We start from the raw sequence: 23,123 nt of genomic DNA on the forward strand, positions 1-23,123 counted from the left end.
CCTAAATGATTCAGTGAGAGGCCGGTGGTGCGGTGCAAGGGGGCTGTGGGGCATGGCTGGGGATGTGGAGGGGCTTTCCCTCGCAGCTGCGAGGCTCCTGAGAGACTGGGTGTCCCTAACTTGCTCCTAATTTTGCATGGCTTGAAATCTGTCGGGAAGGCAGGTGTGCTGAGGGACCCTTAGTGAGGTTCGGAGGGTGGCGGTCTCGACAGGGAGCTGGCAGGGGTGAGCTGAAAGTGTGTTGGTCTCTCATTTGGCTATCTCAGAAGAAATATAAAGTGGCTGGTTTGTTAGAGATAAACAAGGGGAAAAAGCCAAAACCTTTAACTGAGGCAAGAGCAGATAAAGGTGAGTTGTCTGCAACAGAACTTCTGGTGGAAGTGGAAAGATTTCTTAGCCATAGAGCAGTGAGGTTGTGGGATCATTCTGCAGTCAGAGTTGTGGGGATAAAAAAAGGATTTGGCCTTAAGGTGCCTTGTATGTGTTTGTGGAAATACGTTTGATAACTGAAGGTTTGAATTGGTGACGTGGGGTATCTTTTGTAGCCCAACAATCTTATGTAGAATAATAAACACTAATGGAGGTTCAGTTTCTTTTTTTTTTTTTTTTTTTCTTTTCAATAGCAGGGAGGTTTTAGTTGGTGTGCTAAGCATTTTTGCCTTTAAGTTTTTACTTGCTTTCCCTTTCCTTGCTTCTTGTCTTCTGCAAGTCTTCCAAGCTGGCTTCTGTTAACTCTGTCTTAAGAATTAGACCTTTCTCTGGGTTTATGCCAAGTTTATCAGCCACATCCAGAAGCTGGATATATTGCTAGTGATTCTTGGTGAAAAACACAACCAACACACACAACTTGAGCACACATATTTAATGAAGTTCTGTTATACAAGTAATGTAGAAAAGCTCCTTTATTAATTATTGCAGAGGTGAGGTCAGAGTTGTTTGGAGTCTCATGAGAAATTTGTTCCACCTTGCATATTCTCCATTAGATTAATCTTACATTTTTTCACTGTGTTTGGATAAAATGAATCTTTGATTCAGTAGTAGTAGTGAACTGCCATATATTTCAGTTATCTAAGTGTCTGTGTCTGGGTTGACTTCATCTACTTGCATTTGGGGGATAAGTAGATTGTAGAAGTGATTTGAAATTCATCAGTTACAGGGAAACTTCCATATCAGTTTCCTGTTTAATTAATTAGATGTTTAAAAAGGCAGGTTCAAAAGAAGCTAATATTTTCAAGTTGAGAAGCCTAATACTGAACAGCATAACATGATCTATGCCACCATGCTGCCGTGCCTTACAGAAAGTTAATTTGCGTAATGTTTGCCAAGTGTGATCTTCTTCTTTTAGCATTTCAGGAAAACATGAAGAGAAGGACAGAACCCGAATTTAGCAGCCCCCAAAATAAGCAGAAGAAGAGGATGGAAGATTTGGGATTAACCCTCAGTTCTACTTCAGATGATGAAAATCAATATAGTAATCATACTACTCAAGGTAAGGTTGGAGATCTGGTATGTGCTGCTGCAGGGGATGTAAATAATAACCAGGAACTGAACCTACATCTCCTAAGTGCTAATTAACAGCTTGAACTTCAGGGGCATACTCTCTCATTAGGAAAAAAGCTACATTATTTCTTTTCACAACCTTGGATTGGTGTGAATTCTTTTAGGCTTTTTTAAAATCTTATGTAAACTTTTTTGTTTGGGAATTGTATGAATTTAGATGTAGAAAATTGAATTTGAGGCAGATGACATGTGCATGATCCAAAGCTCTAAACATTCTTGTCATATTGGTCTTTTCAGTTTCAGCAGTTATTTCTGGTTTGGAAACTCGGTACTGAGGCACTGTGGGTGTTATGCCATAAAGAAGCATCATAATCATAATTTTGTTTAAAGAGGAAGAAAGAAATCAGTAGTCTTATCTAATTTCTGCAGATGGGAGAAATTGAGATGAATACAGAGGGGCTGGTTGGTTGGGGCTTCAACTTTGTAGGACCCATCTCTTATGCTGGCTCCGTGTGATTTTTCCATGGGAGAACAGAGTTGAGAGAGCTCACAGGTGTTTTGTTTCAGAAGGAAAATCAGAGTTAACTAATTGCCTGCTTTTTCTTGGAGTATGCTTTCTCACCTGGAATTGGGATATACAACAGTTGAGGCACGTGCCCTACATAATTGGTATTGCTGTTGTGGGACACTTGAAACTCTCCCAAGATGGTACTTCAGGTTGCCTTACTGTCATGCCTGCTACATCAGAGTCTTAGGATTTCCCACGGTCATGAAGTGTTCAAGAGCCTGAACACATAAAGAAGCCTTCCCTTGTGAAAATGGAAGGGGTTATGTGTGGAAGATGAGTGGGTTGGGAGTAGCTGTAGTTGCAGGGTGTGTGTGGGTACCTGTCTGGCAAGGCCCAAGGTGAGTGAGGAGGTCAGAGGTGCAGAATGTGAGAGCTCGGGTAGGGAATGCTCTGTGCACTCAGGGCTGGACTAAAAAAATCAAACAAATGTTTTTTTCATTCCCCACCCAACCTTTTGATTATTGAGTTCATAAATGTTTCAAAATAGGCTTTAAGCCGTAGTGATTAAAAACCAAGTTGATACAGTTCAAGGACAACATTTTGGGTAGAGTTAATTGTTTAGTAGTCTATTACACCCGCTGTGGTTTCTAATGAAAGAGGGGAGGTCGGGGAAAAAGTGATTTGAGATCTAATGTCAGCTGAGCATGGCTTAGCAAGTCTTAAAAACAAGAAGAGTTGTGAAGGGACTCCCGTGAAACTTATGTAGTGGGTATTGGGTTTAAGGCACTATATGAGTCTCTAGAAAATAAGACACAGCTCAAAGGCAGGTAGCAAAGTTAACTGAAGAAGCAGAAAGCAGTAGCTGACCCTAAAGCAAAAATCCTTTGTGAGTGTGTTCTTAGCTAAAAACTGTGAAAGAAACAGAAATAGATTTTGTGGGACAGATGTTTGAAAATCAAGATGGGTATAGAATGTTGCAAACACAAGTTGAATCATAGCCTTCCTTGTCTGGAGCTGGAAGCCTCAAAGGTTGATACTGTAAAACTCAAGTGTAGTAGTTATGTGGGGACACAAGTCCTGAATCTTAAAGTCTGATTGCTCAGCAACAAGCACTGAGGACACGTTGAAAAGGTTTTAACTACAGTTGCATATTTCACTGTGGTGTCTTTCATTTTTACTTCACTTTCTTGTAATGGCCTTTTTTTGCTAATTTTTCAGTTGTTTCCTGTTACTTCACTGATGCTCAGTTTTCCAGAACAGGAAAATACAGAGATCTGTGAGTTGAGAGAGAAATAGTCTGTTTTTTCTTAATTTAGACAAATGTAAGAAAAGTTCAATCGTTCCTTTTAAGTATTGAAATATCTTTCGTGTTTTTTTAACACTTCTGTGGAGCTAAATTATCCCTTCTTAAGTGATAAGCAGGAAAAGATCAACTCTGCTAACAATCTTCTGTGTTATCTCAGGGCAACTTTTGTAGTTCAACTTCCCCTAGTTGTACAAAGCAGCACAAAGTGATTTCTAGCACTTGGCAAACAAGGGAGTTCAAGAGGCAGAGGGCCAACACAGAGCATGGCTGTGCTTGCTGTGGATTGCTGCTCCTGCAGTCTGTATAAATTAGCTGTAGTAAGAAACTTGTGCCACTGCTTCATCCTCATAGTGATATTACCCCAGGAAAAACAGAAGGACTCATTGGATTTTGTAGGGCTCCCCTTGGCACCCAGCTGGTACAGAGCAGGCTGAGACAAATGAGACTACCATGATTCCTGCCCAGATCCCAGTTACATCCTGCCTGGAGCGAGTAGGTTTGGGCATCTCACAGCTGGAGTGCAGCAGTGAGGACTATACAGCTCATACAGGCCTAGGTTCTTACCAACTACATTCCAAGGGGGAGCTGGGCACAGACAGAGCTTCATTGTTTGGTGCCCATGAAGGTTCTGATGCATCAGTTTCTGGTGAGAAAGGTTTATTTTGAGTGCCTGCTATGTATGTTGATACTTATTACCTTGACTGACCCGTTGACTTGATTAAGTTCTTCCTCAAACCTCTTTCAAGGTATTTTAAAAGAGATTGGTGTCTTCTGACCTTAGCTTTCACTTGAGTTTGTATGTATCAGTAAGCTCTAGATGTGAAAAACTCCCTCGCTTGCTGTAGTGAACTTGGGGATCCTTGCTATTTAACTAGATAGTGGGGGTCAAATTGAAGTATAATAAGTTTAACTTTTCTTTCTTCAGTGTTGGCCATTTGGTAGATGCCTGTGTACTTGATGTGGGTTTTTGGTTAAGTTAGGGATGGATTTACACTTGTAGTTAGGTAGGATGTGGAGAGAAATTCAGTATGTTTCATCAAGGTGTGATTGTCACTATTCTCAGGAGAGAATCCCTGTGGACCTTCTCAGTTCCTCAGGATCATTACAAAGGTCAGGCACACCACAGTACTGTTGTGGTCATGCTGTGGCTGCTCTGCTGGTGTGATGGGGTTTGCCCAGTCCTTTGTGGGGCTTGGAATCCATGGGGTCAGAGAGGTTGTGTGTGTCCCTGAGGCAACAGGGAAGATAACCAAGTGTTGGTCGCACAGGGTGTTTTATATTACACCTGCGGGCTTCCTGTAGCACATTTGAGATACTGAAGTGTCCTCTATGTGTGTGTTCAGAGGGTTTAATGAGTCACACTGTATTCTAATGTGGTTACTGAGATGTCTTTCTTCCATTTTATTTTTATTTTCATTCTCACTTTTTTGTTTGTTTTCAGAGTCCTCCAGTAGCACCAGTGGGTCTGACAGTGAGAGCGATGAAAAAAGACCAGTCTTCAGAAATGAGTTCAAACAAGACTCTCTTGTGGAGGGAACTTCATCTCGCTACTCAATGTATAACAGTGTCTCCCAAAAGCTTATGGTAGGTCAAAATAGTTTTGGACCAAACTATTTAGAACTGATGAGAGCAAAGTGAAAAGACCAGTTTGTTATAAAAAATGCTTTGATTCTGATCCTCTTCGTAGCAAGGTTCTCTGCATCTTTGAGCTGTATACTAGCAGCAATCGGGAGGGCTGAGAGATCTTGGTTTAAGTGGATCTGTTAAAAAAAAGTTGAGTTCAAGGTCTAGGAGCAGGGAGGTGAATAAGAAGGAAAGGATCTCTGGGTAAGTCAGCTTACTGAGCATGAAAAAAATGTCCTATTGTGTTATTTTTGCAATGCTTGACTTAACAAATGCTTTGTAAGAAAGGCCATAGCAAATTACGTGATTGCCCTTAATTTGTTTGGTCTTGGAGGCTGGCTGGTATGCTTTTGTGGAATTATTGCCTTAGTTATTAAGGTATTTCTTTCCCTTTCAAGTCATACCACTCTGCCTTATGTAGGGCTGGAAATTTCTTAGAAAGGCAGGGAGTTGTGAAGGATAGTGGCTGTGACAACTAAACTTTGAAAGTGATCAGCCACCCCTTGACTGCACAATATTAGCATGGGCAAGAAAGTGCTTTTAAAAAGTTCTGAGAAAATGGTTGGCAGTTTCATGGTAGTCCCAAATTTGGCAACTTGTTCCTGAATTTAAGGCAATAGCAGCCTGTAGAGAAGTTGAGTCTCTTTTGATGCATGCTTGTTTCCTGATGCAAACTTTGTCTCTGTAGTATCGTGAGTATCTCATAATCATGAAAGAACAGAGAAACAAAAACGTTATTTCCAAGGGCAGCAGAGAAGATGAAATGTATAGCTGTAATTTGGGACTCACTGAGGGCCTGAATGTGGGTCCTGCTTTGTTCTGTGCTGGTGCTGTACTCACAGGAGCTTGAGTTGGTTATCTTTCCATGGTGGTAGACCAGCTTGTACCTGCCTTTGCCAAGTTAGAAGTGCAGTGTTCTGCTGGGAAGTGATAGCTGCTGCTAGGAGTGGAAACAGGGAGTGGGAACTGCTTCTCAAGGAGTTGCAGTGCTGCTGATGAGCAGGATCATAGCTCTACATGAAAAAAGAACTTTCTTGCTGAATTCAAAATTCAGTGGAATCCAGAGGCTGAGAGTTGCTGATTGTGCCTCTCTGTAGTTAAATCTTGTTGCTGATCATTCAGAATGTGTCCATGTGCATTTTTGGCACTGGGCAGCAGTTTGCTGATTCTAGAGTAAGACTGTCTGTCCTTGGAGACTTCTCCTGAGCCTGTTAGGAAATGTGTTTTCAGTTGCTCCAATACAGGTGCTTTACTACTGAATCTATGAGGCTTTTTTTAATAAGCCCTCATAAATTTGTATTTAAAGTTGATTTGGTTAAAGATTTGGCAGCATTTGGTAAGTAAAAGGAAAATGGTCCTTAATTACTAGATTTTCAAAATTCTGTCCTTAGAAAACTGGTGTAAAACAGATTCGGTGGCTGTGACATCTGGTGTACATACTTCAAGGTCTGATTCAGAGCAAAGGCAATGGGAAAACACCATGTACCTTTGTTTAAAACCTGTCAGATATTCTTGTGGTGTTCCTCGTACAGATTGGTAACAAGTGATTTTTTTTTGTTTCTCACAGGAAGGAGTATATGGATAACATTCAAAGTGAAACACTCATTAAGTCTTCTACTTCCTTACTGTCTTGTGCATATGTGAAATTGACTGCATCCCTGCTTTTTGTTATTGTTCTCTTATTGCTAAAATTCACTAAGAGAAAAGCCTGAAAAACTAGCAATTAATGAACACAGTTCTTTTAACCTGAGAGATGTGTATGTGTTTCAGGAGCAGTGTGTCCTGCATTCCTCCTCTGAGTTTTACATGAAGTTTTAACTGATACTTGAAATGTGTGTGAATGCATGTTGACAACAAAGAATATCATCACAACGTGAATATTTTCCTGTACCAGCATCTTTTTTTAATGAACCATCCATGCTTACTGAACCCTGTGATGAATGGCTCCAGGCTCCTCAGTACTTTTTTCCCTCTGAGCAGGCTGTTCCCGCATTACTGAACCTTTTGGAATTTGCTGTCATCTCAAAAATCATTCTTCAGATCTAGTTTTTTTGTGTCTTGCCTCAGTGAAGTGAACTCACTCAAAAGTCCTGAAAGCTATAATTGAGATTAAAAATGCTCAGTGCCTTCAAGTCACTTCAGGGTGATGTGCCATTTTCCCCACTAGTCTTTGACCTTAGCAGTACTACAAAACCTCAAGTTCACTTGCCTCAGTGTGCTCCCTTTGCTCCCTTTATAGGCCAAGATGGGCTTCCGGGAAGGAGAAGGTCTGGGAAAATATGGCCAAGGCAGGAAAGATATTGTTGAGGCATCCAATCAGAAGGGAAGGAGAGGCTTTGGCCTGACCCTCAAAGGATTTGATGGGGAGCTCAATATTGATTGGCAGGATGAGCCAGAGGTAAGTACTTCCTGTTTTAAGTCCCGTTTCTCTTGTTGTGTTCAGCAAAAGCTGGAGAAAGAATGTGTAAAACAAGCATCGAATTTTTTGGCAACTGTCTCTTTTCCAGTGTCTCTAAACTGTACTTTGAGTACTAGACTTCTGTTTTGCCTTGATTATCAGACTCTAATAAAGGGGAAAGTGGTGAGGTGGCGTTTGAAGTCCTTTTTAATTTTGAAAATAAAGAACGACATGTTTTAGTCCAGGAGGAAAAAACTGTATGATTGACCCTAAAGTCATGGCATAACCCCTTATGCTAGCATTGGGAGGCAAGCTTTTGGGGAGCAATTTGTTTTTGTGTTTTTCTAGTAAAAACATCTTTGGCTCTTCCCATGACTTGTGTTTGCAGCCTAGTGCCTATGAGAAGGTAGACTGGTGCCCTGAGTGTACCACAGAGATCCCAGATGCCGAGGAGCTGAAGGAGTGGATGACTGTGGGGAAGGTAATTTTTTATATCTCGTTACTTACCAGCCTAAGACAAAGCAGGAGTACTCAGCCTGGATCAGTTGCCACGTCAAATAGTTATAGAATAGCCTAGACTGCAAACAACCTCTTGAGGTTGCTAGTTCGGCTTCCTGCTTAAAGCAGGTCCAACTACATCTGCTCAGGTTGCTCAAGGCCTCGTTTAGTCATATTTTGAGTATTTTCAAGGATGGAAACTTAACAGCCTGTTTGGGCATCTGGTCAGTGTTTGACGACCCATTTAACAAAAGAAAATTTCCATATGGCTAACTGGCATTTCTTATGTGGCTTTTGTCCGTTGTTTCTTGTCACGACGCTGAACATTTTAGGAGCCTAGGTCAATCTTTTCTGTCTCCTGTTGTTAAGAACTTGTCCCATTGTTAGGTACAGCAATAGGATCTCCCTTTCTGCATTCTGAACAAACTGTTCTCAGCTTTTTCTTACACACCAGGTGCTTTTTCACCCTCATCATTTTGGTGGCCCTTTTGCTGCTTTTGTTCCAGTATGTCTGTTCTTGTACTGGGGAGTGCTAAACTGGATGCAGCATTTCATATGTGGTCTCAAGATGCCTAACAGGGGAGAATAATTCCTCAGCCTAATTGCCACGCTTTTGCTGATACAGCCTAGTATGTGATTGACAGCCTTCATCCATTATTGGTACATGCTGCATCCTGAAATGACAATATCGTGTTTGCTAATTGCTGTGTTCTTGTCCTGTTGCAGAGGAAGTTGATGATTGAAGATGAAACAGAGTTCTGTAATGAAGAGCTTTTACGCAGTGTCCTGCAGTGCAAGGTGGGCCCCCTTTTTAGAGAGGAACTGAAATTTTGGAGAAGCAAGTGAAATAAATAATTGAAAAGGATTGAGTAGTTAGGTAATTGACAAGAGTTCAGAATGTCCTCTGTCACCTCCATGTCACTGGGATGACTGAGCATCCTGTTTTTTACTATCTGTTCAGCAACCTTTTTTGAACCTCAGCCTTCTAAAGGATTGTCTTGGTTTAACTCCAGCGGGCAACTAAGCCCCCTGCAGCTGCTTGCTCACTCACCCACCAGCAGGACTGGGGAGAGCATGGGAAGGGTAAAAGTGAAGAAAAGTCGTAGGCTGAGATAAAGACAGTAAGTAAAGCAAAAGCCACTCAATGGAAGGAAAGCAAAACAAGAAATTAATTCACTATTTCCCATGGGCAAGCAGGTGTTCAGCCATCTATCTCCAGGAGAGCAGGGCTCCATCATGTACAAGGGTTACTTGGGAAGACAAAAGCCATAACTCTTAATGTCCTCGGCTTCCTCCTTCCTCCCCCAGATTTATATACTGAGCATGATGGGATATGGTTTGGAATATCTGTTTGGATAGTTGGAGTCACCTGTCCCAGCTGTGTCCCCTCCAAGCTCCACAAGAGTGCACTCCCAGCCTACTTGCTGGCAGGCTGGTATGAGAAGCAGAAAAGGCCTTAATACTGTTCATACGCTGCTCAGAAATAACAAAAACATCTCTATGTTATCAACACTGTTTCCATCACAAATCCAAAATGTATCTCAATGCTAGCTACTATGAAACAAATTAACTCTACCCCAGCCAAAACCAGCACAGAGATGATTGAAAACAGTCACCCGCCCTTAGTCTGACTGAAAGGCTGAAGGCTTGAATAAGCTAAGGAAATGAGCTCCCCTTCTTTTCTTGTCTGTTCAGTCTTCCCTCCTAGATTTTATCATGCCCTTGTATATTGCAGTAGAGTGTGTGTGTGTATATATGTGAAAGACATACGTTAGGCTGGGACTGCTTTTGAGGTGGCTAACCAGATTATCAGGCTCTGGAGCTATCAGTACAGAATTTGTCAGTGTTATTAAATTTGCTTAAGAGCTGAGGTGGCTTAGAAGAAGAGCAAATATCATTATGAGACAGGAAAACATTTTGTATCAGTGAACCAAATCTTGGAGTTTGCTGTCTAAGGAGAGAGAAGCAAGAAGATGGGAAATGCTGATGCCTGCCTATCCCTCCAGCCTGTGCCATGTCCAGCTGAGCTTTGTTTCTGTTTGTGCAGAGTGTATTTGATGAGCTGGATGGAGAAGAAATGCGTCGAGCCCGAACAAGGTCTAACCCCTATGAGATGATCCGTGGAGCTTTCTTTCTGAACAGGTTTGTAAAATGTCTGGTAGTGTAGTCCTTTTCTCATTTATGTTCATTTTCAGCTGTGGGAGCCAAGGATGAAACTTAACAAGGCCCTGTTTATGTGTTCACAGGGCTGCGATGAAGATGGCAAATATGGACCATGTCTTTGACTACATGTTTACAAACCCTAAGGACTACCAAGGGGTGAGTGCCTCTAACTTTCAAAGAGCAGTGCTTTCTCAGAGAATGTGAAAGGTGGGAAGAAAGGAGAATCCTTAGGATGCTAGCTGGGAAAACAGCTAGTTGAAAGACTCCTCTGAGCAGTGTAGTTTATGGTGTATGTGGTTTGACTGATGGGAGCTGTTACGGGTCAGTAGAGTTTCCTCAGTTTCCTTTTGCAGGTGCCTTTGATAAAGGAGTATGATGCAGAGCTGCTCTACTTTGCTGATGTGTGTGCTGGTCCCGGAGGCTTCTCTGAATATGTCTTGTGGAGGCGGAAGTGGCATGCAAAAGGATTTGGCATGACCTTGAAAGGACCAAATGATTTTAAACTGGAGGACTTCTATTCTGCTTCCAGTGAGCTCTTTGAGCCTTATTATGGTATGTCGTGCACCCATGAGTGTTACCTGATATTTTTGCTTATGCTGCAGCCTCTGTATTAGTGGCAGGGCTGGTATTGATACCAGCAGGGGGATCTAGGAGAAGCCTAGGGAACCATTTTGCAAGGTAGAAGGGGGCTGTCATTGGAGAAGCGGGTTGAGATTGGTGAGCTTGCATATCAAGTCATTTTTCTCCACTTACTACCAGTCTGGCCTGGGAATGTGTTTCATTGTAGTAGTTGATATTTGAGTACTTTGCTTATCTGAACATTATAGAGTGTTTTAAGATTGCTTGGCAATGGTTTTCTCACATCACTGATCTCAGCCTGAAACACAGTAAATGAGATGACTTATCATAGAATCATAGAATTGTGTGGGTTGGAAGGGACCTTAAAAATCATCTAGCTCTAATCCCCCCCTGCTGTGAACAGGGACACCTTCCAGGAGACCAGGTTGCTCAAAGCCCCATCCAAGCTGGCCATGAACAGAGACTGGGCATCCACAACTTGTCTGGGCAATGTGTCCCAGTGACTCATCACTCTGAGTAAAGAATTTCATGCTAATGTCTATTTTAAATGTACCCTCTTTCAGTTTAAAGCCATTATCCAATATTCTATCACTATACTCCCTCATAAGAAGTCCCTCCCTATCTTTCCTGTAGCCTGCTTTAGGTACTGGAGGGTGCCTAGACTCCCTAGAGCCTTCTTTTCTCTAGGCTAGATAGCCTCAGTGTTCTCAATCTATCCTCATGGGAGAGGTGCTCCAGCCTCCTGATGTGCCCAAAGATCTTTTAGCAGGGCCAGAGATAGAAACCTCATTTGCCTGACTGTCAGCATGTTTCCATATAAGAGCTTACTAGCTGTGCTCTGATAATTGATTGTGGGCTCTTAGCAAAGATAAATAAAACAGATTGGGGCTAGAGGCTTTATCTGAATCACTGTGACTAAATATCTGCTTAATCCAAGGATATTTATTATGTTAACATGTTCTGCCTTGCTTCCAGACAGACTAAACAGGTGTACACAGACAATTGCTGCATCTCTTCTCATGCATCGTAACTTGTTAATCTTGGTGATATGTTTGAGCCTCCTGTCTGCCTTACCTTTAGGATCAGGAGGGGAAATCCAAGGATTGCTAGTATTCCTGCTGCTTATTTCAGACAAAATGAAAGAAACTGGAAAGTGACTGTCTTGTAGAGAAAAGGGTTTGCTTTTCCATTGTGCCTGGTGTGGTTTTTTTCCTCTCCACCACTGACTCTTGTTGGCTGCCACTCTTGACACCTGACTATGAGCCCTTAGAGAATGGTTAGTAGCACTTAAGGGTTAGGTCTTAGTTAAAGTGAAGGTTCATGGCAAGGGCAGCAAGGCTGATAAGCACCTTGTTCTAATGGTTGCAGTGTTTGGATCTTCATAGCTCACTGCAATCTGGTACTATGGAGAGGAGGAGATACCTGGAGAAATTAACAGCCCAATGATTTTGATTCATTTTCTTGATCCTTTTCTGTTTTGCTATAAAATCTAGTGAGGTTTGTACAAATTCTCTTCCACTGATGGGAATAAAGTAGCCTGCCATGATATTTCTGTTGTGAAGAATGGTAACAAATTCCAGTGTCACTTCACTTATTGACAAGATGGTTGGTGAGGAGTTTAGTTATCAAAACACTATCATGCATCCTGATCTCTTTTGCTTTTTAGTCCTCCAGTTGAGGTAATAGAATCTGTAGTTGTAGAAGATTTACAGGGACTAATACCAAACAGAAGTTCAGGCTTCCTAAAGGCAGAATTGGTGAGCTCTAGAATACACCTTACGTCAGCTTTTTAAAACACCAGCTGGGGGGCAATGTAGCTCTCTTTAAAAAGAGCCATATGGGAGAACTGTATGAGTATTTTTGCACAAAGCCTATGTCTCTGTCCCTACTCTCTTTATAAACTTCTTCACAGTTTTTTTGGGGGTGTTGCTTTTTTAAAGCCCAAATTACATTGTGTTTGAAAATAGACTATTATGTTTTCTTTGGAATGATTTGAATTCTTAGTAGGAGGTTACAAATGCACAATATAAAGAATTCTCCTTTGTCTGTAATAACATGTTTTTAACAGGTGAGCTGTGCAGTGAGGTTGCATCTTACATTTTCAGTAGGTTGAGCTATGTGCCATTCCTGCTTGGATGAAAATATTATGTTGTCGTATCATCCTAATTTGTCTTTTGCTGAGGCTAATGTACAATGCATCCTTTGAGCATGGTTATTTTATGGTCTTGTTTTTGCCTGACCACACAATCTGAATAATTTTTCTAAATTAAATAGCATCTTTGGTGGTGAACAAGGGACTTTGTTAGTGCTTATTCGCCTATCAAGGTCTTTGTAATTTCTGACTAAATGTTGATTGAATACTGTAGATCATCTGCACATACTGATCTTTTGTTTGTACTTGCAAACGTGCTATTGATTGTCTCCTTTTTTTCTTTAGGAGAGGGTGGGATTGATGGAGATGGAGACATCACTCGATCAGAGAACATTACTGCTTTCCAGAATTTTGTTTTGGACAATACTGATCACAAGGGAGTGCATTTCTTAATGGCTGATGGGGTTGGTCAATTTCTTTTCTTCCTGCATGAAAAAAAATGTGACAAAACTGACACCTTGGTCTGCATACAGCAGGGTATTTGACATGTGTCTGTAGCTACAATGTGAAATTCTGCAAGCCTTGCCATTAAAATTCCTGGTGTCAGTTCTTTTACCTTAAAGAAACAGAAATGATCATGATTCCATGATTTAGTTCCTCAGAATCCTTTGCTTGACCAACAGATGTGTGGAGATACTAATCATATGCTATGTGCTTTGCAGGGTTTCTCAGTGGAGGGTCAGGAGAATCTGCAAGAAATCCTAAGCAAACAACTCATGCTTTGCCAGTTCCTTACAGCACTGTCCGTTGTCCGGACAGGTATGTTTTGTCCATTAATCTTCCTCCTTCACTAAGGTATGGGTGGCTCTGGGGAATGTTGCTGTACAGTTTTTATTAGTGCCTTGAAGTCTGCTCTGCTGTGAGGCCAGGTTGCACAGAATTGAATGTGTATGCATAAATCCTGAAATGGTTGTCACAAAGCTAAGAGGGCTGGTAAGAAAAATAAGATAATATTCACCTATTTTGCTTTTAATTAAAGCATGAGCTAAAATGCATTAATTTAAAGCACTTAATTTGTTGGGTTATGTGGCTGTTTTGGGGTAGGGTCACGCAGTGTGATAACTGGACAGTCTGTCTGAGTTTTATGGCAGTAGCTGGACCAGCTTCCGGAATATTCCAGCTGATTGGAACAGAGAGTAGTCTTTATCCAGTTCTTCCTTTCCTCTGACTTCTGAAGGCTTTTCTCCTTTAAATCTGCCATCTGTGTGATCAGAACAAATGATGCCTCACCCTGTCTTAGCTGTACCTCATTGCTGCTAAATGATGGACCTTACAGCTGTGTTTGATTTTGATGGCTCCTCTCTTCCACTGAGTTTAGTCAGCCGTTGGCGCTGATATAGAAGACAAAGGACAACAAAATGATCATTTTTTTTATTGTGCCCTATGTTTAGAAGAACCTGAGGCAATGATCTACTTAGTAGTAGTCTCAAATGTGATATGATAGAAGGTGCAGCCTTCTTTAAGTCTTTCCTACATGGGTGGATGATAGTTCTGTAAAAATGCCTGCTTTTTGCCTGGGGAAATTGGGAATCTTGTTGAAGGAGAGGGGCAACACAGACTCTTTCTCTCTAGATGGCAAGTTATTCTCTTTAGGTAAAATCAAAGAGTCTTCTCCTCTAGTCTATGGTTCCTTGTTGCATATATCAGGGCTCCTCTTCCCTGGAGGCTTTGGGATAGCATGCTGCCCTGCTGTAGGGCACAGTTTAGGCCTGGAAGGTTTGCTTGGGAGACAGCCTACATACAGACTAGATTCTGGTCAAGGGAATGCTTTTCTCTTTGCTGCAGAGACATCGGGAAGATGTTTCATGAAGCCTTGCTGGCCCACTTCATAACTGTGTTCTGGATGCTGTTTAATTGCACAAAAACCCTGTTACTAGTTCTGCAGGAGGATTGAGGTGCTTGATATCTCCTTGTTTCCTTATATCTGCTGGATTGGTATAATTCCTCTTTTTTTTCCAGGAGGACATTTTGTCTGCAAAACCTTTGACCTATTTACTCCATTCAGTGTGGGACTTGTTTATCTGCTGTATTGCTGCTTGAGAGAATTGCATCTTTAAACCTGTGACAAGCCGCCCTGCTAACTCGGAGAGGTGAGATGCTTGAGCATGAGGGTCTACTAAAGAAAACCATCTCTAAATACAGTGATAGATGGATTTGGGTAAGCCTCGTGGAAGCTTTGTGATCTGCCTCAGTTAGCAGCTGTCTTGGAGGATGAAACATTTTAGATGTTTAGCGAATTACGGACAAGGTAAAGATGGTATTTGCCAAATGCCTTATGGGAAGGAAGCTGTGGAACTGGATATATAACAAATCCTATTTTGCATAAAACAACTATGTTTTCAGTGAAGCCAGGGGATATTTAAGAGGTTGGACATGAGCTGGCACTGTGTTGCTCACAGCCCAGAAAGCCAGTGGTATCCTGGGCTGCATCCAAAGCAGTGTGGCCAGCAGGATGAGGGAGGGGATTGTGCCCCTCTGCTGTGCTCTGGTGAGACCCCACTGCAGTGCTGCATCCAGCTCCGGGGTCCCCAGCAGAAGAAGGACTTTGACCTGCTGGAGATAGTCCAGAGGAGGAACACCAACATGATCAGAGGGATGGAGCACATTTCCTGTGAGGAAAGGCTGAGAGAATTGGGATTGTTCAGCCTAGAAAGAGAAAGGCTGAGGGGTGACCTACCTGGTGCCTTCCAGTACTTGAAGGGATCCTACAAGAAAGATGGAGAGGGACTTTTGCCAAGGACATATAGTGACAAGAGAAGAGGGAATGGATTCAAACTAAAAGATGAGTAGGTTTAGGTTAGATATTAGAATGAAGCTCTTTACTGTAAGGGTGGTGGAGGCACTGGAACAGGTTGCCCAGAGAAGTGTGGATGCCTCATCTCTGGAGGTTCAAGGCCAGGTAGGATAGGGGCTTGTGAGCAAACCCTGGTTTAGTGTCCATTGCCCAGGGCAGGGGATTGGAACTGGATGATCTTTAGGATCCCTTCCAACCACAAACCATTCTATGATTCTGTGATATTATCTGTGCTTTCATTGTACCTGTCAAGTTTAGCAGAATTGATTTACTACTTGAGGGAGATCTTTGGGGGTTTACATAGGGTTGCATTTCCCTGTCTTTGCAGGAGCATAGAAGATGTATGATGACTCAGTGATAGGTGAGATTGCATCTTCCTTAGGGATATCCAGGAGGAAAGAGTTCCTGTGATTGGAAAACTGTCTTTATAATGGGAGTGTGGCAGAAAAGTTGGCTGGTGAAAGAACTGAACCCACCTGATCTCTCTGCCTTGCTCTGCAGGTACGTGGTATGCAAAGGCCTGAAGTCAGGGATGATGATGTGCGGGATTACCTCTTCACAGTGAACATCAGACTCAACCAGCTGCGCAATTATGATGGGATGTGAATCTTATTGTCCCACTGAATGTGATCAAAGACAACCAGGATTTCTACAATTACATCGTCCAATCCAATGAAAAGTGAGTTTACTATGGGTCATGGGGGCTGCTGGCTGTAGGCAGATTCATTTAGCATGGCTTTCAGGTGTAACTTCCTGCAGTCATGGAAGTACTTGTTGATGCTGCCACACTGCTCTGCTTTTGTTCCCTGAGAGGCTGAGCAGAGCAGGGGACTCTGTGCAGACAGAAATGCTGTATTACTGTTAGTGACTGGCTTCTGAGTACTGTGTAGAAAAGAAAGTACTGCCTAATTAATTCCAGTGATCATCCTGTCAGTTTGAATCATGTTGGCTAAGATCCCTCATTGCTCTGTGAATCAGACTGGCTTCCCCCTGTTGTCCCAGCACTCTTTCTTGTTTTGAACAGTAGAACAATCTTGGTGGTGATTAATTTGCTCCCTGACTAAAACTTTTCTTCTCTTTTAGCCACTGCAAAGTTCAGATAAAGGCACTAGCCAAAATTCGTGCCTTTGTTCAAGGACACGTGAGTATATTCCTCTGGGCTTTTGGTGAGGACTGAATTAACCTACTATTAATGAATTGCTTTGCCCTTGTTTAATAAGTTCTTGATTTGAGCTGGTACTTGTCTTGGCCTTTGGGGCCAGGAAAGTGAAAAGTGCTCTTAGGTAGCTCAGTTTGTGTGTCTACCTGAGTTATTTGCAGAGACATGTGGGTGGCTGGAGGAGTCCTGAAAATTGATGGTCTGTTATCACCCTTGTTGAGAAGGCTTCCTTGCATTGCATGATTTCCAGTTACCATAAGTGAGCTTGCTTCTTAGCAGGAATGTAAGCAGAAAAACTTGCAGCTATTATGTTCAATTCAACAGTAACCATCCAAGTTGAGTGTGGTTCACAGTTGTTCGTTTTTCCAGGGGCAGTTCAAAGCATCTAAGTTATAGACCTAGAATTACCTAAGCTTGACATTAATTTCTTGCATAAAACTAAAGCCATTGCAATGTTCTCCTGCCACGACTCTTCTGTTCAGGTGTTATTCAGACGTAATACATGGTGGAAAGCTGAGTGCGTATGGTAGTTAGGAATTGTCTTAGAGCCGATTCTACCTTGACACTGTTTTTTGTATGGCCTTCAGCAGATCTTCACTGTTATTCTTAAGTAGGGCTGTATACCCAGCTCTTGGAGATTAGCATAAGTTTGTACTAATACATAACTTATTGAAAATATTTATACCCAGTGGTACTTTCATGGAATGAAGTGATGGCTGATAGTCAGAAATGCAGACCATGAAACAAAGCTAAACACAGGAACTGGAGGGTGGGGAGGGAAGGCAGCATCCTCTTTTGTACAACCTGTTGTGGAGCAACATATTTGTTGTTCCCAAGCCAGATGCTGAAAGTTCCAAATTCCATAGGGCTGGGATATATAATGCTGTAAGATCAAGGAGGTTTCACCATCTTAACAGTCTGCTGTCTTTCTTTAGAACACTGAGTGAGCCCCGGCAGGCTGAAATCCGAAAGGAGTGTCTCCAGCTGTGGGGGGTAAGTAAGGTGTCAAGCAGGCAGATTGTGCAGTGACAGAAGAGTGGAGCTGCAGTACAGATAGGCCTTTCTAGACAGATGTTTAATATCTTGTCTTGTGGGAAAGTCAGAAACTGTTTCAAGCTGTTTATGTAATCAAACAGGATGTCCCTGATTTATTGTGTATGGCTTAACTGAGCAGGCTTCTTTGCAGTTGGGAATATTTCAGTGTACACAGAGTGAACTCAGCACCTAGATCCCAAGCAGCAGAGCTCTCTAAAAGGTCTTATGAGTCTGCAGATTCTGTTTCCTGAGCTTTTGACTGCAGTAGGGCCATAGATATGACAGTTTCACGGGCGGATTGTGTGTTTTTTGATGAAAGGTATTTCATCAAAATATATGTGAAATCAAAGGTTTAGATGAAATCTTTCTGGAGTTGCCAGTTGGTTTGTGTGAGATGTGGTATACCTACATTAAATTTGGAAAACTCACGACACACTATATTTGCCACATGACATCTCTTCTTCATCTCTAATCCCAAGAGCAGCAGTTTCAGGGGCAGGATGTTGTGTCGTATATTGAAACCAGAAGTGTTTCTTTGAATGTGCCAAAGAATAACACTCAGTATCAATTGTTTGGATTTGTTTTCAGATTCCTGATCAGGCTCGTGTTGCTCCTTCATCTTCAGATCCCAAGTCCAAGTTTTTTGAGCTGATCCAGGTGAGACCTTGCCTAGAGTCCTTTCATACAAATACAACTTTTTTTTCATATTGGAATTAAGAGATGAAGAAGCTAGTCCTGGATTATTTGTTTTGTGTAGAAGTGTGTTTACCTGCCTGTTGATGTATTGTGTCTGTCTTGCCTTTTCCATACTTTGCTCTTTAGGGCACAGACATTGATACCTTCAGTTACAAACCCACTCCTCTGAATTCCAGCACACTGGAGAAAATTCGCCAAGTGTTAGATTACCGGTGTATGGTGTCTGGAAGTGAGCAGAAGTTCCTCTTGGGGTTAGGGGTAAGTGCTAAAAAGTTTTGCTGATTAATTTCAGTGCTACTATTCTGCCTTGCAGTTTCATCCCATCCTTTCTTGTCCTTAAAGGCCTGAAAGAATCCCCATCAGTAGTACCTGAGACTGCTAGTTATTTATGTTTCTTTCTCCTGATGTCACTGCTTTTCACACTAATTAACCCTGTTTCTGTAATCTCAGCCTATACAGAGACCTGCACTCCTGCTAGTGTCTCTAATTATCTTCGCTGTCCTTTTAAAGGTGTTCTATTTCTGGTTCTTTGTGTGGATGTGAAAAGTCACCGGCAGATTAGAATCGGTGTTTTTGTTCCTTTGCTGTAGAGGTTAAGGTTCGTCCTTAAAACTTATGGTAAAGAAATGCTGTGACAGCCTAGGACAAAAAGGTTCTCTGAGGGTGCTCCTGCAACCTCTCATTAGAGGTCTCTTCTCCACCCCTGCCCTCAGGAAGCCTTGGCTGAATCTGACTCTGTCTTTATGTACAGAAATCACAGATCTACACCTGGGGTGGTCGCCAGTCAGATCGCTGGACAAAGCTGGATTTGAAAACTGAGCTGCCACGAGATACTCTTCTCTCTGTGGAGATTGTTCATGAGCTGAAAGGAGAGGTAAGAGCCTACTCTCTCCCTTACCATGTTGCTGCAAATACAAAGAGCAGTTTCACCTAATCTCTGTAAGATACTGCAGAATAAATGTTCCATCTGTGTCAGGTCCAAGTTTTTCTTTTTTGTATATGATCTTTAGAGTAACTATTTTGGATTAAGTTCCTTCTTTCTGTCCAGTCCTAGAGATATAAACTTTCAACACTGTTTTGAAAACACTTTGGACCTGATGTGTTGCTGTTCTATGTGGAACGGCAGATGACATTGCCACCATGACTGAATGTGTCTGTGGCTCTTTGGGTACATAACTGCTCAGTAGTGACTGCAGCTATGGGGAGAAGACCTTTGTGGTATATTCACAGTGTAAAGTGAAAAATCCCAGCTGCCTGGGAGTTCCCTGTCCTCTTGCACTTCAGATGAGGATACTGTAGTGCACTGGGCTTTGTGATACCTGATAAGGCACAGATAGCTGGTGATGGCAGCTGTGGTCCCACCTGCTCTCCCTCCGTAAGATGCAACTGGGTATTTGAGATACACCAGTTCTGGAGGATGCCATGCTACAGTTTAATGGGCAGCAGGGAATTTGTGTGTTTCTAGTATCTGGAAAGGTGCTTTCTTGCTAGAAGAGATGTCCTGTCAAAAAACAGGCTCTAAATCAAGCTGAGATATCAACAGTCTGAATAATAAATCTCTGTATTGCCGTCCTTAGGGGAAAGCCCAGCGAAAAATCAGTGCCATCCACATCCTGGATGTGTTGGTGCTGAATGGCAATGATGTTCGAACACAGCATTTCAACCAGAGGTATGTAGGGTCTGGAGAAGAAGCTTTTTTTCTTGTACGTGAGTAGGAGTGACTGGGAAACAGTGATTAGACAAAAAGCAGAATGCTGAGCACAGGGAGACAAGTGCATTCAGCTGAAACACTGCTATAAAGATGAACTGTGAATGAAGCTGCTCTGAACTGAAGTACATATGGGCTTTTCCAACTGTGTCTTCTCTGTGTATGAGGGCAGCTCTAGCTTCTTTCTTAGTGTAGGATGAGCTAGGCATGGCTGGGGTAAACTGACCATTCTGGGAAATATAAATGAGCATAGTTGGTAACTGGCTGAGGGAGAAAGAACCAGCCCCTCCGTTTCCTTCCTCAGGGACATGATGTCTCTGCTAGTCCTACTAGCCTAATAAATATATCAGTGTTCAACAGCATGTGGGCTTTTAGAGTAAGCTATGGAGACTCATTCCTAGTGGATAATAGGCAGTATCACTGAGCACTGAATTGGGAGGGTGGGGTGAAAAGAAGTCTTGCTAGACCCATTTGGCTAGCAGTGGAGGCAGTCTGGGTGTCCTGAGTTGTCTAATCAGTTACTCTGTTGAAACTGTTACCTACCCGCTGTGCCAAAGGCCTCGTTAAATTGCTGGGCTCTCTTTCCATGTTCATTCAGGATTCGGCTGGCAGAGAAGTTTGTCAAAGCTGTTTCTAAACCCAGCCGGCCAGACATGAACCCCATCCGGTGAGTGACACCTCCTTCCCTCAGCTTGGCATGTGTTGGTGTCAGTGCGTTGGAGGACCTGAAGGGGAGTTACATTTCAGGCTGAAATTCGTAGTTGTGTTATGTTCTTTGGAAAGAGGCTAAAAGCTTTTTATATATTTAAGGTAAATACTGTTAACAGAGAAGTTGTGCCCTCCTTTCACACGTCAAACAGTAAAATTTTCATCATAGGTGGATTGGCTGGTGTTGATTCCAAATATGTATGATTGTAGGTCTAGCACCAGTGAGCTTAATCATTGCAAAGAATTCTATGTCCTTGTCTGCCCTGAAGGGTCAGCAGCAGTACAGTGATGCTGACTGTTAGTAAATGCAGTACTAAGCAGCATCTGTGAGGACAAGGCTTTGGTTACAACCCCCAGGAAAGTTCCTGATAAAGGCCTTCAGCTTTGGTTGTCTCCTGGCCTTCCATTTCATTAATTCTACTGCAGTGGAACATGAGAGCACCACTGTGAGGGTGTCAGATATGTATTGTGGACAAAACAGCTTCTCATACAGAAGCTTGAAGTGCAGCAATATTATGAAAGAATTTGGAGGAAGGGAAAGAGGATGTTCTCCTTGATGGCCTGATGAAAGATAATAAGTGGAATCTCAGCCTAATGACAACAGACAGTTGTAATAATTGGAGGAGCCCAAAATGTTGGGGAAAGCTGAGGTGAAGTGAGAAGGAGAGCTGGGGAAATGGATTGTAGAGGGGTCATTTGCTGCTCCTGTGGAAAGGTGTTAAAGTGTTCCTGCTGTGCTCTTTGAAGCCTAATGCTTGTAGCAGTATGTGGGAAATGAGTGGTTAGGGTGTCTGATCAGAGGCAGTGCTTTTTCAACTTACTGATTGTTTTTCTGTGTCTCAGAACAACAAAACCAGTTTGATGTAATGACAGAATGATGACTCAAAAGAATCTTCCCTGATTAAAAAAAAAGGAAGTTCTTTTTGCCTCAGGGTAACTAACAAGTTTGTGCCATCTCTGAGGATAATGGTGAAGATCAGGTTGTTTAATTTTACTGTGAGGCCAGCATGCTGAGGCCAGAACCTGCCTTGGACTGACCTTGGTCAATTTATCTGATGGGAAAACAAAAGCATTTCACTTTCACTGGTTTTACTTTTCTGTGTAGTCAATCTGAGATAAAAATGCACAGCTTCCTTAGTAGCAAGGATGCTTATCTGCTGCTTACAGCAATCCAACCATAAGGATGCAGATGTCAGGTTTTCTCAAGCCAGGAAAAACCAGGCACTGAAGCATACGATAGAAGAGAAGGGTTGTGCCTGGCTACCTCATGCTGTATAAAATCAACCATTTGGCTGCTCCCTGTAGCTGGGCAGAAAAAAAAGCACAGTTTAAACTTTTTTGAAATAATGTTTTTGACTTTTCTTCCCAGAGTGAAGGAAGTATACAGATTGGAAGAAATGGACAAGATTTTTTGTGAGGTAAGCAATTGGTGCAAATAAAGCATCAGGGCCTACTGAGGTTATCAGTCACTGGTGCACAGGAATGGGAGGGATGTTCTGATCTGTGCTAGAGAAGTCATGAAGAAAGAGCTGTGAGAGCTTGTGGTGGCTGCTGCTCCTGAGATGCTGCTGACTCAGAGCATCATTCTGCTGCATTCTGATGCCATAGATGTGGCCAATGCACTTCATAACAGCTGGAGCAGCAACAGTGCTTGAGATTGGGTGCAGAAGTATCAGTGGCTTCTCAGTGGCTTGAATGGTCAAGCATTCACACTTGAAATAGGAATACCATTTGGATTAATTATGGTAGCTCATCACAGGTTTTTCACCACAACACTCAATTTGCAGCCTGATCTAGACAGGTCTGACTGGTTTCTCTTGTCCTTTGTGGGAAGGCAAAAACCCAAATTCTTCAGGATGTGATGATTTGGTCCTGTCCTGTGCAGTGCTTTCAGTTCTCGCTGTGACACTCTGGAGAAGGGGTGCAGGTGGTGCGATGTGTGCACACACATGGTAAAGGAAGAGCCAATCTCCGTCACTGCCTTCTCTCAATATTTAGGTTAGAGATGAAAGTCATCAAGAGTTCAGGGGGAATGCCGCGGCTGTCCTACACTGGCCGAGATGACCGGCACTTTGTGCCCACAGGACTCTACATCGTACGGACTATGAACGGTAGGAAGAGAGAGTCCCCACTCCCTCTCAGCTTTTCTTTGTCTCTCCAAGTGAAAAGTATTGACCAGGCTTGCTCACCTTGTAACTTGGTAAAAAATTAATGGCAATATTCCAGTGGCTAGAGACTTAAGTGTTTGCACGTAATGTAGCTTGGATTTGGGTAAGGTTTAGGGTGTTTAATATAA

The 23,123-nt window shown here is 42.4% G+C and overlaps 1 protein-coding gene across 1 annotated transcript in view; it reads left to right on the forward strand.

Moving 5' to 3' along the window:
* Positions 1-23,123, forward strand: part of CMTR1 (cap methyltransferase 1) — a 28,416-nt gene that overhangs the window by 656 nt on the left and 4,637 nt on the right. Inside the window, 25 exon segments of the mRNA XM_032103921.1 lie at positions 1,346-1,489; positions 4,756-4,898; positions 7,177-7,335; positions 7,724-7,816; positions 8,560-8,631; positions 9,881-9,975; positions 10,080-10,152; positions 10,350-10,548; positions 13,013-13,131; positions 13,390-13,486; positions 14,687-14,771; positions 14,773-14,817; positions 16,023-16,051; positions 16,054-16,116; positions 16,119-16,200; positions 16,605-16,656; positions 16,658-16,662; positions 17,616-17,673; positions 18,304-18,372; positions 18,538-18,669; positions 19,163-19,285; positions 19,989-20,080; positions 20,718-20,786; positions 22,197-22,256; positions 22,826-22,938. Of these exon segments, the coding sequence (XP_031959812.1) occupies positions 1,360-1,489; positions 4,756-4,898; positions 7,177-7,335; positions 7,724-7,816; positions 8,560-8,631; positions 9,881-9,975; positions 10,080-10,152; positions 10,350-10,548; positions 13,013-13,131; positions 13,390-13,486; positions 14,687-14,771; positions 14,773-14,817; positions 16,023-16,051; positions 16,054-16,116; positions 16,119-16,200; positions 16,605-16,656; positions 16,658-16,662; positions 17,616-17,673; positions 18,304-18,372; positions 18,538-18,669; positions 19,163-19,285; positions 19,989-20,080; positions 20,718-20,786; positions 22,197-22,256; positions 22,826-22,938 (2,257 nt within the window). The 5' untranslated portion in view covers positions 1,346-1,359.

This window comes from Corvus moneduloides, chromosome 3 (genome assembly GCF_009650955.1).
Source record: "Corvus moneduloides isolate bCorMon1 chromosome 3, bCorMon1.pri, whole genome shotgun sequence".
Taxonomy (NCBI): Eukaryota; Metazoa; Chordata; class Aves; order Passeriformes; family Corvidae; genus Corvus; species Corvus moneduloides.